Source organism: Anolis sagrei, chromosome 4, assembly GCF_037176765.1.
Source record: "Anolis sagrei isolate rAnoSag1 chromosome 4, rAnoSag1.mat, whole genome shotgun sequence".
Classification (NCBI taxonomy): Eukaryota; Metazoa; Chordata; class Lepidosauria; order Squamata; family Dactyloidae; genus Anolis; species Anolis sagrei.
Genome location: NC_090024.1, coordinates 220,646,216 through 220,663,083, shown reverse-complemented (window position 1 = coordinate 220,663,083; position 16,868 = coordinate 220,646,216). Strand labels below are relative to the sequence as shown.

General features: G+C 38.9%; 1 protein-coding gene across 1 annotated transcript in view; it reads right to left on the bottom strand.

The window, feature by feature from the left end:
- Positions 1-16,868, bottom strand: part of CSE1L (chromosome segregation 1 like) — a 29,757-nt gene that overhangs the window by 11,540 nt on the left and 1,349 nt on the right. Inside the window, exons 2-14 of the mRNA XM_060772146.2 lie at positions 12,906-13,001; positions 12,373-12,515; positions 10,762-10,863; positions 10,323-10,468; positions 10,076-10,166; positions 7,931-8,038; positions 6,780-6,872; positions 6,369-6,536; positions 6,145-6,274; positions 5,209-5,274; positions 4,860-5,062; positions 4,147-4,231; positions 812-873 (exon numbers count right to left, since the gene is read on the bottom strand). Of these exons, the coding sequence (XP_060628129.2) occupies positions 812-873; positions 4,147-4,231; positions 4,860-5,062; positions 5,209-5,274; positions 6,145-6,274; positions 6,369-6,536; positions 6,780-6,872; positions 7,931-8,038; positions 10,076-10,166; positions 10,323-10,468; positions 10,762-10,863; positions 12,373-12,515; positions 12,906-12,990 (1,482 nt within the window). The 5' untranslated portion in view covers positions 12,991-13,001. The remainder of the gene's footprint in view (positions 1-811; positions 874-4,146; positions 4,232-4,859; positions 5,063-5,208; positions 5,275-6,144; positions 6,275-6,368; positions 6,537-6,779; positions 6,873-7,930; positions 8,039-10,075; positions 10,167-10,322; positions 10,469-10,761; positions 10,864-12,372; positions 12,516-12,905; positions 13,002-16,868) is intronic.

Here is a 16,868-nt window from a genome sequence, read left to right as displayed (position 1 = left end):
AATCCACTGTGTTATTTACAGTAACATCCATGTATGAGATTGAAAGAAGGAATTTCCCACAACATAAATGTGTTGTCGAAGGCTTTCATGGCTGGAATCACTGTGAGTTTTCCAGGTTGTATGACCATGTTCCAGAAGCATTCTCTCCTGAAGTTTCACCCACATCCTATAACAGGCATCCTCTTCTTGCATCTAAAACATTTGAACTTCCTCTGGGCAGGCCCGTAGCCAGGATTTCAATTTTGGGGGGGGGGGGGGGGGGGCTGAGTCTGAGTGAAAGAGGGTCTACGCTAGCAAACCCTTTGTATTGTTACCCCAATACCCCCATGCAAATGGGTATGATGATCAGATCATGATAGAATAAACATAACAGTTTAAATAATGAACCAGTAAGGCCTTTTCGCGAACCACCATGAGAATTTCGGGGGGGGGGGGGGGGGGGCTGAAGCCCTTCAAGCCCCCCCCCCCTCCCCGGCTACATGCCTGCCTCTGGGATAGATGTGGGTGAAATGTCAGGAGATAATGCCTCTGGAACATGGCGATACAGCCTGGAAAACTCACAGCAAGCAAACAGGTAAATGATTTCTAACTCGCATAACTGTTACTTTGTTATTCTGCAGGAGATATTGAATCTACGCATACACAAAACTCTCTAACAAGTTATATTCTCTTCCAAATTATCTATACTACATTACAATGGTACAAAAGAATGTATGTGTATTTTAATTCTTTTACATACATAATTCTAAGAACCAATTTCACCTTATAGAACTATAGAGTATTACAGAATTCAGACTGAAAATCAACTTACTTGGTTCCTGAAAATCATGATGTACTTGATACCATCAGCTTTAAGGACAGGAAATTCATTCACTGTTAAAAAATAAGTTACAAGTTATTTTGAAGATGATCTAATGCTATATATAAAAATTAAGAATATATAGTAGAAACTCAAACAGTCTCCAAGTTTCCAATATTATTTACATAATTTTAGTTCTCTAGAGCATGTATTGAGGGGATCCACCAGGGAGAGGAATTATTTATCCAGTTCCACTGGGCAAAGCCGCTGTAGCCTAGGAATAACCTTGTTTGATCCTACTGATGAGGTTTTGATTGCTGCACCCAATTGCCAAATTACAAAGAACTCTAGAAGCTGGTTTTCCCGGACAGCAATCCGGGAAACCAGCTTGAAAGCATCTGGCTAAGAAGCAAGGGAACTGGGATTCAAAAAGATCGTGTCATAGGCATCTACTACAGACCTCCAAGCCAGGATGAAGAACGTGATGAAGTCTTCTGCCAACAGCTCACCAAACATGTACAAAGAAGAGATGTAATAGTCATGGGCGATTTCAACTATCTCGATATTTGCTGGAAAACAAACTCAGCCAAGAGTACAAAATCCTACAAATTCCTTGCTTGCCTTGCAGACAATTTCTTGATCCAGAAGGTAGAAGAGGCAACAAGGAGGCCGGCTACTCTCGATATCATCCTAACAAATGTGGAGGACCTGAGCAATGCAGTTGAAGTGGTCAGATCCTTAGGGGCAAGCGACCATGTGCTCCTGCAGTTTGAGGTAGAAAGGAAGGTCGAAACGAAGACAAGTTAAACCCGCATTTTGGACTTTAGGAGAGCTGACTTCCAAAAAATGAAGGAAATACTGAGCAGCATTCTGTGGACACAGATACTAAAAGACAAGGGAGTTACGGATGGATGGGAATTTCTCAAGAGTGAAATACTCAAGGTGCAATTGCAAACAGTGCTAACAAAGAGAAAAAATAGGACAAGTGCAAAGAAGCCAGAATGGATGTCCAAAGAACTTCTAACTGTACTAAAACACAAAAGAGACATGCACAAGAAGTGGAAAAAGGGAGAAATCACCAAAGAAGAATTCAAACAAATAGCCAACTCCTGTAGGGAAAAGGTCCGCAAGGCTAAAGCACAAAACGAGCTCAGGCTTGCCAGGGACATTAAAAACAATAAAAGGGGCTTCTTTTTTATGTCAGTAGAAAAAGGAAGAACACAGAGGCGAAAGGACCTCTTTGAGAAGAAGATGGGGCAATGCTGACAGGGGATAGGGAAAAGGCGGAACTACTTAATGCCTTCTTTGCCTCAGTCTTCTCACAAAAAGAAAGGCATCTTCAACCTCAGCAAGATGGAGTGGATGAGGGACTAGAGGACATCCAACCCCAAAATGGGAAACAAGTTGTCCAGGAATACCTGGCCGCTCTAAACGAGTTCAAGTCCCCAGGGCCAGATCAACCACACCCAAGAGTATTGAAGGAACTAGTGGAAGTCATCTCCGAACCATTGGCAATCATCTTTGAGAGTTCTTGGAGAATGGGAGAAGTTCCAGCAGATTGGGGGAGGGCCAATGTGGTCCCAATCTTCAAGAAGGGAAAAAAAGATGACCCAAACAATTACCATCCGGTCAGCCTCACGTCGATACCAGGCAATATTCTGGAAAAGATTGTTAAGGAAGTGGTCTGCAAACACTTAGAAACAAATGTGGTCATCGCTAATAGTCAACATGGATTTACAAAAAACAAGTCATGCCAAACTAATCTGATCTCTTTTTTCAATAGTTTCAAGCTGGGTAGATGCAGGGAATGCCATGGATGTAGCATACCTGGATTTCAGTAAGGCCTTCGACAAGGTCCCCCATGACCTTCTGGCAAGGAAACTAGTCCAATGTGGGCTAGGCAAAACTACGGTGAGGTGGATCTGTAATTGGTTAAATGGACGAACTCAGAGGGTGCTCCTCTTCATTCTGGAAAGAAGTGACGAGGGAGTGCCACAGGTTTCCGTCCTGGGCCCGGTCCTGTTCAAAATCTTTATTAATGACAGACGAAGGATTAGAAGGAAGGATCATCGAGTTTGCAGATGACACCAAATTGGGAGGGATAGCCAATACTCCAGAAGACAGGAGCAGAATTCAAAATGCTCTTAACAAATGAGCTCTTAACAAAAGAGATGGGCCAAAACTAACAAAATGAAGTTCAACAGTGACAAATGCAAGATACTCCACTTTGGCAGGAAAAACGAAATGCAAAGATACAGAATGAGGGATACCTGGCTCGAGAGCAGTACGTGTGAAAAAGATCTTGGAGTCCTCGTGGACAACAAGTTAAACATGAGCCAACAATGTGATGTGGCGGCAAAAGAAGGCAATGGGATTTTGGCCTGCATCAATAGGAGCATAGTGTCTAGATCCAGGGAAGTCATGCTACCCCTCAATTCTGCCTTGGTTAGACCACATCTGGAATATTGTGTCCAATTCTGGGCACCAAAACTGAAGAGAGATATTGATGAACTGGAATGTGTCCAGAGGAGGGCGACTAAAATGATCAGGGGTCTGGAGAACAAACCCTACGAGGAGCAGCTTAAAGTGCTGGGCATGTTTAGCCTGAAGAAGAGAAGGCTGAGAGGAGACATGATAGCTATGTATAAATATGTGAGGGGAAGTCATAGGGAGGAGGGAGCAAGCTTGTTTTCTGCTTCCCTGGGGACTAGGACGCGGAACAATGGCTTCAAACTACAAGAAAGGAGATTCCATCTGAACATTAGGAAGAACTTCCTGACTGTGAGAGCTGTTCAACATTTGGAACTCTCTGCCCCAGAGTGTGGTGGAGGCTCCTTCTTTGGAAGCTTCTAAATAGAGGCTGGATGGCCATCTGTCAGGGGTGCTTAGAATGCATTTTTTTTGCTTCTTGGCAGGGGGTTGGACAGGATGGCCCATGAGGTCTCTTCCAACTCTATGATTCTATGATCATAAGCTACCTTAAACCAGGGCATACAGTACCACTAGTCCACCTAGTTCTGGGGAAGGGACATACAGAGCAGCTCTCTAAAAGCTATTGGATCCCAATTTCCAGTACTGCTCATATGTGGCTAGAAGTGATCAAGATCTTTGCCCACTCCTGATCTAATCTAATAGTGTCTACTTTGATTGGCAGTCACTCTAAGGTTTCACGTAGTGTTCTGAAGACAGATGTGTTTCTACAATGGTTTGATCATATCTGATGAAGTCTTCCACAGTTGTTTATCACATAGTGTAAGTATGTAGGCCAGGTGCCATCTGCATGATATAATTATACAGTTTCTACGTGATGAATACTGGAGATATTCCATACAGAATTCTAAACTTACCGTTAGGAGACTTCAGGTCTGGTAGAATATGGTTCACAAAGAATTCTGTTAAATTCACAAGTTCATTGGCTTGTGTTATTCCATGCTGGAGGAGAAAGGGAAATAATCATTTTTTAAAATGCAATTTTGGATCATTTTACCCATAAGGTCCTACATAAACACATTGTGCTAATGTGCTCATTATGAATTTTGGGCTGTTCTGCAAGTGTTTACACCTTGCATTTTTTAGTTTCTAACATTGCATTATGCAGTGGAGAAGAATAAACAAGCACTCATGTTTTGCCAGAGACACCTAAATTATAAGATGCTGGACTAACGATAGACACAAGCAAAGATTAAGTTAACTTCTATATTGTTCATGATACTGGCTACACGATAGATAAATAAATAAATAAAATACTTAATAACCAGCTAATAGCACATCTATACTGCAGAACTAAACAAATTTAACCACTGGCTTTATAAGATAGAGGCTGGTCCCTATTTAGAAACTATATTTTCCTCTATTTGTAATCGAGCCTATTTTTGGTATTTCAATGAGTTCTCATATCACAGTCCAATAATTTTACCAAGTCTGGAGGAGACTAAGAAGCCAGATGACATTTCTCTTTAAACTGAAAGTTCATTTGCTATTTGTCAATTTAATTGCCTTCTTGCCCTATCATACCCTTGAAAACAAGATCCTGCAATTCCAATTATATAATCAAATGTACCTTTTGTGTTTGAGCTTTTGATGCCAAAGAAGTTACAAGATAAATAGCAGCATCTTTATGCTTCCAGTTAACAGATGGATTTTTTGCATATTCTTGTAGCATGGAGTTCACGTAACCAGAAAAGATCCCTGTTACAGGTCCCTCAAAAAACCTGCATAGTCCTCTTACTAGATCACAGGCTGCTCTGCGTCTGGTATCAATATCTGCATCACACATAAAGGTAAAAAATAAGACACACGCAATTACAAATAATGAACTACAAAACCAGTAAACCAGCTTCACGCCATTACATCCTGAAACCATTCACATTTGCTGATGTTATTTAAATATGGAATATAAATTTGATTACCAGATCCTTCCAAATCTCTTCTGATATATTCTTCAGAATTATCTTCAAAAGCTTCTTCATCAGCAGCTGCAGAAAAGCAGTTCAGAGCATCGTTTTAAAGATCTATCATATAACATTTGCTGCATTCTCTCCTCCCCCAAAAAGGCCAAATAAAATCATATATCAATTAAATTGTGCAACATAGTACAAACATTTGCAAAAATAAAAAATATCAATGAATCAATGTAAGTATTGCACTTTAACTGTTATTTAAAAGGAATCACTCCTCTTCACTGAAATAGTCCCCTCAACCCACCATGGCACCATTTTTGGCCCTTTCAAATGCCTAGGAAGGAACATGATGGTGACAGCTCCTGAAAGCAATGTTGGTACTTTTCCATTTCTGTGGAATAACCCTTGACTTCACTTATTTATTTATTTATTTATTTATTTATTTATTTATTTATTTATGACATTTATATCTTGACATTCTCGTCCCAAAGGGGACTCAGGGCAGCTTACATAAGTGGCATTATTCCATGGCCAAACAACAACAACAATTAAAAGCTATTAAACAACAACAGCATTAAAACAACATATCTAAACATTAGACGACTATTGTGCATAGATCCAAAACCAGATAATCAAATAATCATATTAATCAATCCAGGGTCAGTTCCAACTGTGTTGCACAGATAATTATGCTGGGCCAAATGTTTGCTCCCAAGCCAAGTTTTCACTTGTTTGCGAAATGACAGGAGGGAATGATGATCTTTTGCACATCATATCAAAATCAATCATTTTGGCCTCAAACCCTGCCCTCAACTTTTAAATGAGCTCAATTTATAATACATGTGTATATACAATATATCAGACCTAAAGCCATCTTTGCTCAAAATTAAATATATGCTTCCTACAGAAACTATGAAGTTTTTCTTTATAAAGGGAAATGTTTACCTCTAAATTCCATGTTGGGAACAATAACTTTTTCACAAATACTTGTCAGTATATTCTGGTCTTCAAAGAGGTGCTTGTAATGGGGTCTCTCACAAACTGAGGCCAGAAACTGGATTGCATTACTTACCAACTACAAGAAGAGAAAAATAAAAAATAATATATTTGAACAAAAGTGAAAATGTTCAGTTAAAACTGAATGAACAAAACTGTACTATTGTACTTACCAAATCATATTTAACTTCTTGACCTGTTGTGACTAATAAATTCCAGATTGCTGTGACAAAACGAGGCAAATAAGGCTGAAATTCTTCATCATATTTCTGGGCATACAAAGCAGCATTATCACAAATTTGGGATTTCAAAAGCTCAAGAAGACCAGCTTCTTCTTCATCCTGTCAATTACAAATAAATAAATAAATAAATCCTTTTTATATCTCACATTTTTAATTTGCCTTTCCACCCAAGGAAGCACATCTAAAACATGCTCAACTGTGAATAAACACAGTTCAGAGCTCAAGTTTTCTTTGCAATGTAGAAGATTATGCGCACTAAATAAAAGGAAGAAGTTTCTAAGCCAGAAAGACTCATTCCCACCTAAACACAAATATTTAAAAGAAGTATATGTCATTACTTACGTCTGTCTGTAAGAGTTTGTTATCCAAAGTTAAAAGGTTATGGAAGTTCATCATCCATGTTTCCATGTTATCTTCAAAAAATTCAGGAAGATCCTACAATATTATGGGGCATATACATTTTTAAATTATGTTTTTGCATTTAAGTATTTTCTTAATCAAGGGTATCTTTTTACATATTATAGTAAGCAAAAAAACCCCAAAAACAACAACAACAAAAACAAAACAAAACCCAGAAACATTTAAAATGCCCACCAAGATTATTGTTATAACACTTCCAATCACTAGATGTGGTCAAGGTTCAAAAGATCAAATTAATCAGCTTCTCCTCTGACACACAGAATGCCACGGACCAAGGTTTTCATCTCCCAATCACTATAGCACAAATAAATGGGTTCTATCAAATGATCAACAGAACAGCAGTCAGTTCTATTTAATGGATGGCAAAGCTCTGATGGAAACATTAAGGTTTACAATGTTGGACCAGGTATATGGGAGACAAGAGTTTGAATCCTTGCTTGGCCACAGAAACACAATGGGTGATCTTGAACAAATTGCACTCTTTCTCAGTCTCAGAGGAAGGCAATGGCAAGCTCACTGTGAACAAATCTTGTTGAGAAACCCTTAAGAAAACTCTCCTAAAAGGGAAATGACTCGAAGGTACACAAGTATGTAAAAAATAACAAAGCTTAAAAAATATTCAAGTTATTTGGGACTGATCTAATGGGTAATAAAGCGGGGGGGGGGGGGGGCATTCAAAATGACCCATGTAAAGCATTCATCTCTATTATTCCTTAACTATCTTCAAGAATAAAATAATCTGAATTTCAACAACTGTTGCTTGCTTGTTGTTTTTGCCTTCTGGCCAAGCTCTAATCTACATCTATAAGGACAAACAAGAGAAGAGACTAAAGCCAAAAGGTTGGACATCTTATACTGTAAGGTTCTTTCTGAACATTTTGGATTTTTAAAAGTGCAAGAAACAATTTCTTGGGATATTTGTTTAGAACTTCAAAACATCATTAACCTGTTTTGACCACCAACCAATTCATGATTATTGAATTTGCCACCACTGAAACTGCTGCTTGGTTTCAGTGCTAGTCTAGGTTTCGAAGATCCTAAGTTTCAACATGAAGAAGACAAAACTGGCTTACTTGAAAATTTAGACTGTAGAACAGTTTAGCAATCAAAATCAGAGATGAAAAGAGAACTTTCAAAGCACTGGCATCATTTGCATGAGTACTGCAAAGCTCAATTGTGGCCTAGAAAAGTAAAGATTTACCAACAAAATCTATTAGGTGCTATTCAGATAAATATGGCATGTAAACATGTTACCAATCAATACAACTCCCTAATCTCAGAGATAATATTTTAACAATCCAATTGAAAACTGAAGGCAGATATTAAACATAAAAAACAATTCTGACAGTATTAAAAATTCCCTTCATTTCACCTGGAATTAATATTTTAAAAAATACTCCTATATAAAAGCATACTGAATTATCTACTTTCAGCTATAGTTAATCTATATAAAATAGAAAGCACACTTAAAGGAGGGACGGAACAGTACGAAGAGTAGGAGATTTATTTTAGTCACCTTATAAAGTATATAATAATAATTATAAATATAATCATAATTATATTTCTTATCTGCCTCTACTTGTGGCTCTAAACAAGTTACAACATAGCTTAAAATGCATAATCATCTTAAACATTCTATAAAGGTTTCCCCTGACATTAAGTCCAGTTGTGTCCGACTCTGGGGTGTGGTGCTCATCTCCATTTCTAAGCTGAAGAGCCAGCGTTGTCCGTAGACACCTCCAAGGTCACGTGGCCGGCATGACCGCATGGAGCGTCATTACCTTCCGATCAGAGCGGTACCTATTGATCTACTCACATTTGCATGTTTTCAAACTGCTAGGTTGGCAGAAGCTTGAGCTGCTTCCTGGAATCGAACCTGCGACCTTTCGGTCAACAAGCTCAGCAGCTCAGCGCTTTAACCCACTGCACCACACTTATTAAATACTAGCTGTGCCCTGCCACGCGTTGCTGTGGCCTATAGTAAAACTTATCAAAGTTGAGGTAGATATCTGGACTATTATGAAAGAGAGGTACCTACCTATTCCTTCCCCCTTTTCCTCCCCCTTTCTCTCCTTTCTTCCTTCTCTACCTCTTTCTTTCTTTCCTTCTTTCATTACTTGGTTTCATCCTTTTGTTGTTTTGTTGTTTTGTCGTTTTGTGAGTGTGTTGTTGTGTTGTTTTTCATTTTGAGTAGATATGTTTGTACCTTGTGGGTTGTGTTACAGGCATGGGAATTTTGGTTAAGTTTCGTTGGGGGTGTTTTGAGTTTTGTTGTTTTGCAGTTTTGTGAGTGTGTTGTTGTGTTGTTTTTCATTTTGAGTAGATATGTTTGTACCTTGTGGGTTGTGTTATGGGCATGGGTATTTTGGTTAAGTTTCGTTGGGGTTTTTTTGAGTTTTGTTGTTTTGCCGTTTTGTGAGTGTGTTGTTGTGTTGTTTTTCATTTTGAGTAGATATGTTTGTACCTTGTGGGTTGTGTTATGGGCATGGGTATTTTGGTTAAGTTTCGTTGGGGTTTTTTTTAGTTTTGTTGTTTTGCCGTTTTGTGAGTGTGTTGTTGTGTTGTTTTTCATTTTGAGTAGATATGTTTGTACCTTGTGGGTTGTGTTATGGGCATGGGAATTTTGGTTAAGTTTCATGGGTTTTTTTTTGAGTTTTGTTGTTTTGCCGTTTTGTGAGTGTGTTGTTATGTTGTTTTTCATTTTGAGTAGATATGTTTGTACCTTGTGGGTTGTGTTATGGGCATGGGAATTTTGGTGCAGTTTCGTTGGGGGGTTGTGGAGTTTTGCTGTCCCGTTGAACCAACCTAACAGATTTATATATTTAGATAATAAAATAAATATAACAAAGATTAAAATGCAAGGTGCAAGTTTGGGTAGGCCTGCTGGAAGAGGCAGGCCTTCAGATGGGTTTTGATATTTCACCCCTCATTTAGCTGCCAGATCTCTTTCAGCAAATTGTTCAACAGTCTTATGGCGTCCTCTGGGTGACGGTCACTAGTTGGGTTCTGGAGTAGCTGCCCGCCAGAGGACCTAAGTGTTTGGAGCAGATTATACAGGAGAAGGCGATCCTTCTTCAGATATGACACACACCTTATCTTGGTTTTTTAAATGAAAGTTATGACGTCATGGCTGTCAACAAAAATTTTCTAGGTGAAAATGCAAAAGTCTTTGACTAGATTTCATACAAATCAAATCCAAATTACACAAACCATGTTACCTTAAAGAGATTTGTCAAGGGTAACGCAAAGGCACCGAGGACAAGTTTGATCTCTGTCCACAGTTCATTTGACTTAAACTCATGACGATATCTGATAAATGAAGAAAAGTTTGAATAAGTAAATTCTAGTCTCTGAAACTGATTGGAAACTACAATGAAACAAAGAAAATCCATTTGCAAACAAAACACTGCATTTTCAGAACAAAATGCATAGGCCACAGCATTGAAATGTATGGCTCTTCCATACCTTTTGAATAAAGAGTGTGCTGTTTGAAGAACTCCATTAATGACATGGAAGTCTCCACTCTGAAAGCGATTCACCATTTCTGTTAGGAGGTCAGGCCACTTCTGAGGGAAATCTTCTCTACCAATAATACTAATTGCATCACTTAACTGAAAAAAGAAGAAACATAAATGTTATGTAGCTACATCCTCTAAACACTTGTTAAAATGTCTCACAGTAGTATAGTATGAAATCTAACCACTTCCATTTTTGTTTTTAAAAGTTTCTGCATGTGAAAGAAGCGATCTTAATATTTACCTCAAATTTTAATCAGCTTCAGTTAGCAACTTTTGCTTTATCAATTGTTTCTTGTTTAAGAACAGAATTTCATATATCAATACAATAAATCTTTCTGCATAAAAATAATTCCTCCATGAAATGAAGAGGCATCTACTTATCTCACCTGTTTTTGAATTTGTTCTGGGCTGCTAAGCATCAGATGTACAATGTTGGCTTTAATTGCTATCCTGTCAGTTTCACATATCTTGTCAGGTTCATCTTCAATCTACAAACAAACAGATCAGTAAGTGGACATTCTAACTTCTCTATAAGGAAAAATGTGCACAATGAGTTTTTCAGGAAAGCTGAATGTTTCTGAAGAAAAAGAGTAGTCAATACTTTTTAAGTGACAGAAGCCTCTTACAAACTCTCTAGTGTAGTTATTGGCTATGGAATCTCTGGCCATCAACCAAATGTATTGAGTTGTATTGATCCAGCCATCATCTCTTAGATATCTTACAAAATTAATGTTGCGATCAAACAGCAAGGCAACGAGTATCACCCTCAAGGAAAGACAGGTCAAAATTCATGTGGGATAGATAAAGAGATTGCAACCAAAGCTACATGATAATACTCAGCTGCAAACATCACATAGAATCATAACTGGAAGAGACCACATGGGCCATTTAGTCCACCCCCTGCCATGCAGGAAAAGCACATTCAAAGCACCCCTGACAGATGGCCATCCAGCCTCTGTTTAAAAGCCCCCAAAGAAGGAGCTTCCACTACACTCTGAGGCAGAGAGTTTTACTGTTGAACAGGTCTTACAGTCAGGAAGTCATTTCTAATGTTCAGGTGGAATCTCCTTTCCTGTAATTCGAACCCATTGCTCCCTCCAAGTCCTAGTCTCCAGGGCAACAGAAAACATTGTTGAATCTGTGCATAACGCAGGATGGGTGGAATTTGCTGACAAAAGCAAGTACTGTTCCATTTGGTGCACTAAACCCTTCCCATTTTTAACTGTGAGATCTGGACACATTAGGAAATGTGACTGCATCACACTGAACAGCAGCAGCAATGGCTGCTGAGAAGCAGCAAGAGCACCCTCCCCTAATTTCAGTTCTGAAAGTGAAGCATTCAAAAAGGTTTTGACAAATATGTTGCTTTTCTAAACTGTCAATATTACACCAAGAAGTGCAGCTGTAAGATGTACCATTTCCAGATTCAAAGTTATGATTGAACAATATGGATTTTCTATCACTAGCAGAATCCTAAGGTCAAAGTGCTATTACAAAGATTCATCCAGAGAATGCAAGTCCCTAAAACCAAGTGTTGGACTATTCCCCAAAACTGCATTAAAATCGGTGCAAAATATTTGCAGTATGGGTACTTGGTGTTTTTGTTTTCTCTTTTCCTAAAATCATAAGTTAATATCACCAACTAGAAGTATTTCAGCTACCCAGAAAATATAGAGATCAACATTCCTTACATTGTTTGTTTTTTTCTGTGTAGAAACCTATACCCATTCTTTCCATATTTCTTCTCTGATACACAATTAAAGAATTAATGGCCAGGAACACATTGAATTTTTAGCCATGTTGTACTATATTTGATGACCTACAATCTTTTACTTCAATTGATGTCCCCTATGTGTTTCCACTAATTTATTCTCAACCTCTCACACTACTAGATATTGCTACATATCTATTGGCTCTCTCTCTCTCTATATATATATATATATCATACATTGCTACATACCACATAACTGAACAACTCTAGTCACCAAAATACCTACAATTCTCCAATTTCTTTTAATATAGTTCTTGAATGTGACAGAGGCACAGACTTTGATGACATTATCTTGAGATTTCTCCAGGAGTGTCAAAAGTAGGAGGGGGTAATTTTGGCTTCCTTCAACGGACTCAAGGAATTTTTCCGCTGTAAAAGAACATCCCAAATTTAGCAAAAAGCCTAGATATTCCACAGTTAGGTCTTATTACTTAACATTATTTACTAAATAAACAAGCTGTTTAACATGATTGTAAAATGAATATTTTAATCAATTTCATACTGATAGAAATGCAGTCCAATATCTGCCGTATGTTAGCCGAAACAAAATTTAAATGCAGATCATGATGCTGCTCTATATTCCAAGAACTTATCTCAGTGATACAAAAGCTTGAAACCCTTACTCCTAGACAGTATCATTAATCTTAAAAATCTAAAAGGCATCTAGAATGGCTAAGCAAACTCAGCAGTGATCAATGACATGCTATCATAAGTCTCGATTCAGTACATAGTTAATTATGATATTTTAAAACAATTTACCAGGGCGTCTTATGGCAGGATCTGGATCTAGTGTCTTCTTTAAATATTCTGTCAAAGTCTGCAAATTGGCATCACTTAGCTCCATAACTGCAGAACCTAAAATTTAACAAAATTGTGCTGTGTATAATTTTAGGTGATATATACAAATATAGTCAAGAAACTAAAAGTATACTCTGTATAATGCATTTGAAAAGTATTCATACAATGTTTGAAAGCCACCAGTCACTTAAAAAGCACAACATACATCTTCCATATCATCTTCCTTTCCAACAAAAAACATGATCTAGAAATAATTTACAATACATCTGAAGCAGATACGATGCTGTATTTGAAGAGAGACTTTGATCTTCTTTCATTCTATGTGACCTGAATCTTCAGTATATTTAGACGTGTAGAACATGACTAAACACACACTACTACCAAATTGTGTGATACAGCTAACCAGTAATTTGCTCCTCCGATTTCTACAGGATATGCCTATGTAATAGACACCTTTGTAGTGACAATTACAGATCAGTTTAAGACCCAGTCACTGGAAGAGACAAAAGTATCTCTGATTTTTATATCCTGGTGATGACCTAAAATTTGTCTTCATTGTTAATGTTAAAATGCTTAAAATCTTCATAAGGTATTTTGAGATTTTAGAAAAGTAGCCTATACAGATGCTTAAATACATTTTGATACCATACCAAAATGATTCTTATAAGCCAAATATTGTTAATGCCTGCATTTAAAGTCAAATGTCACCATACAAGTCTCTTGACATGGCAAACATATCATATTCACTGCTTTTTGAAAGGTTCTCGTAAGTTTTTTGGTGCTTAATACTCAATGCTCTGTTTTTCAGTCCCTGTTAACATGGATGATATGTTCCTAAGGACAGAATTAATAATAATAACAATAAACTTTAATTGATGAATTAACTCTTACTATGCCATATTATCACTAATATGTATCATATATGGTAGATATAGGCAAAAAGGTTTTTAAAAACTGGGAGATAAATGAAATAAAAAGCAAGAATTTGGGAAAATGCAATGCTATTTTTCTAGGCTATATTTCACTTGGATCTAAGGAGCAGAAAATCAGAGCAGTCAGGACTACTAAGCATAATTATCAGGATTAATTTTATCTGATAATGAAATGGGATGGGTAAAAGGAAACAAGAGGCAAATTAGTTCAGCACAGATAGAACAGATAACTCTACAGGCTCCTTGTCCGCAAGTTAAGGGGTGTACCAAAGCCCGTGCTGACATGAGCAGTGCCTTACTCCAAAACAGTATCAATAAAATATGGGGGCAGAGATGACAACTGACTCAAAACAGTTATGAACTTAGCAAATGACCACTATTCTTTCAATAGCAGTTAGCAAAATGGAAGCAATAATACCACAGTCAAGATTATAGGAAACATAGATAAAAGTATTTGAAAAATGAACAGTTGTATAGCTGTACTGGTCAGACAGGGTATTTTTAAAACTGGAACCAAGAGGGCAACAAGTATAAAACGTGTCTCAAAAACTAGGATAATAAATTGTACAAGTTTCATTTGAGCACATACTCTGCAGAAGAATTAAACTAAAGCTTGCACACAAACCCTTTTTCCCATATGAACTTTTCCAGTTTTTGTAATTTCAAATATCTCCTTTAAGATGAAAAACAAGACTTTGGGGTGTTACTGGAATTAAAGCATTGGGAATTTGAAGGTCCTGGCAACTGGAAACCAGCATCCTCCCTATCTAACAGCAAATCATATTCAGATCTACTACTGACAATGGAAACTATGTTCTACGTATATGGGTTGCTGTAAGCTTTTCGGTCTGTATGGCCATGTTCCAGAAGCATTCCCTCCCGACATTTCACTTGCATCTATCTCAGGCATCCTCTGAGGTTGTGAGGAGAGAATGCTTCTGGAACATGGTCATACAGCCCGAGAAACTTACAGCAACCCAGTGTTTCCGGCCATGAAAGCCTTTGACAACATGTTCTGCCTCTGCGATGTGAGCGTTGTGCAGGTTGAGATGGGCACCTGTGGCCTTCCTAATACTTTCAAAACATGGCTCCCATGATGGCACTCGACAGACAGTATGGTGCCTGCATAGTCAGCAGTTACGCACCTGTATGTACCTCACAGATATGCTTAAAATGTTCTCTGAAGTGCTTTCCTTTTGCTAATAGGTCTCCCCAACTTATCAGACACCACAGAATTAACACCATTGGATATCACTTTGAAAGCCCTGGATTAGTGATAGTATGATAGCTGGGTCTGGAAGCTCCGAGCGTTACGCATATTCCGCAATGGCGGTTGTGGATAAGGGTGTAAGAGAGGCACACTGAGGATGGGAATATACTTCGCAGTTGCAGTTGGTGGAAGGATAGAAAGGAGTGGAGGGTTAGGATAAGGTTTAGGGTTAGGATTAGGGTAAGGGTTTTACCCTAATCTTACATCCCTCTATAATATCTGTGTCTGGCCTGGCTTACAGTACCTCAGTTTGTTCTGTTCTGCATTGCGCAAACAGTACTCCCAAGGGAGCAATGCGGAAACCGTGTAACACTTGGCGCTTCCAGACCCAGCGATCATTCTATTACCCCTGGCTCAATGCTATGGAATTAAGGGAGTTGTAGTTTGGTGGAAGCACTCATTGGAGGAGAAGGTGGCAAGACTCCCAGGATAATAATAATAAAACTTTATTTGTATACTGCCCTATCTCCCCTAGGGGACTCAGCAGTTTCCACATATGCACAATAATACAAAAACATACAATATAAACAGAAACATAGACATAACCTGTTAACACAACATATACATTAAAATCAATTTAAAAACAGTTCCGCTTCTTCTTCAAACTAGTTAAGCTGCCAGGGGCAAAGTTTTCAATAAGGGGCCTGGACTATTTGGAACGGGCTGGGCCAAGGAGAAGGAAAAAAATGGGGTTGGCTGGTTATACTATAGTACAAGGATCCGTCTTCAGCAATGGCCCTACTAGGGGTCCAGGGCTACTGAATTCTAGGGCCAATTAAAGGACTATAAGGAAGGTCTGGGCTGGAAGAAAAGGTGCCCTCAGATGACCAGGAACTGGGGAATGGATGGGGTACAAGGCCAAGTCCTAACTGTTGGACCAAGGGCTTGAGACATGAGACTAGTCATTATCGAAGGCCTGATGAAACCACCAAGTCTTCAAGTTCTTACGGAAGGAGGTGAGAGATGGGGCCAGCCTTTCCTTGGGAAGGGCATTCCAGAGGCAGGGGATCACCATCGAAAAGGCCCTCTCCCTCGTCCCCACCAACCGGGTTTGAGACAGTGGTGGGAGCAAGAGGAGGGCCTCCCCGGGGGATCTTAGTGTCCTCTCTGGTTCATAGAGAGAGATGCAATTGCGAAGATAGGCAGGGCCCGAACCATTAGGGCTTTATAGGTCATCACCTGCAACTTGAATTTGGCTCAGCAACTGGGGAATGGATAGGGTACAAGGCCAAATCCTAACTGTTGGACCAAGGGATTGAGGCTTGGGATTAGTCATTATCGAAGGTCTGATGAAACCACCAAGTTTTCAAGTTCTTACGGAAGGAAGTGAGGGATAGGGCCAGTCTTATATCCTTGGGGAGGGCATTCCAGAAGCAAGGGGCCACCATCAAAAAGGTCCTCTCCCTCGTCCCCACCAACCGGGCTTGAGACAGTGGTGGGAGTGAGAGGAGGACATTCCTGGGGGATCTTAGTGTCCACGCCAGTTCATAAAGGGAGATGCAGTTGTGAAGACAGGCAGGGCCCGAACCGTTTAGGGCTTTATAGGTCATCACCTGCACCTTGAATTTGGCTCAGCAACTGGGGAATGGTTGGGATACAAGGCCAAGTCCTAAGTGTTGGACCAAGGGTTTGAGGCTTGAGATTAGTCATTATCGAAGGCCTGATGAAACCACCAAGTGTTCAAGTTCTTACGGAAGGAGGTGAGGGATGGGGCCAGTCTTA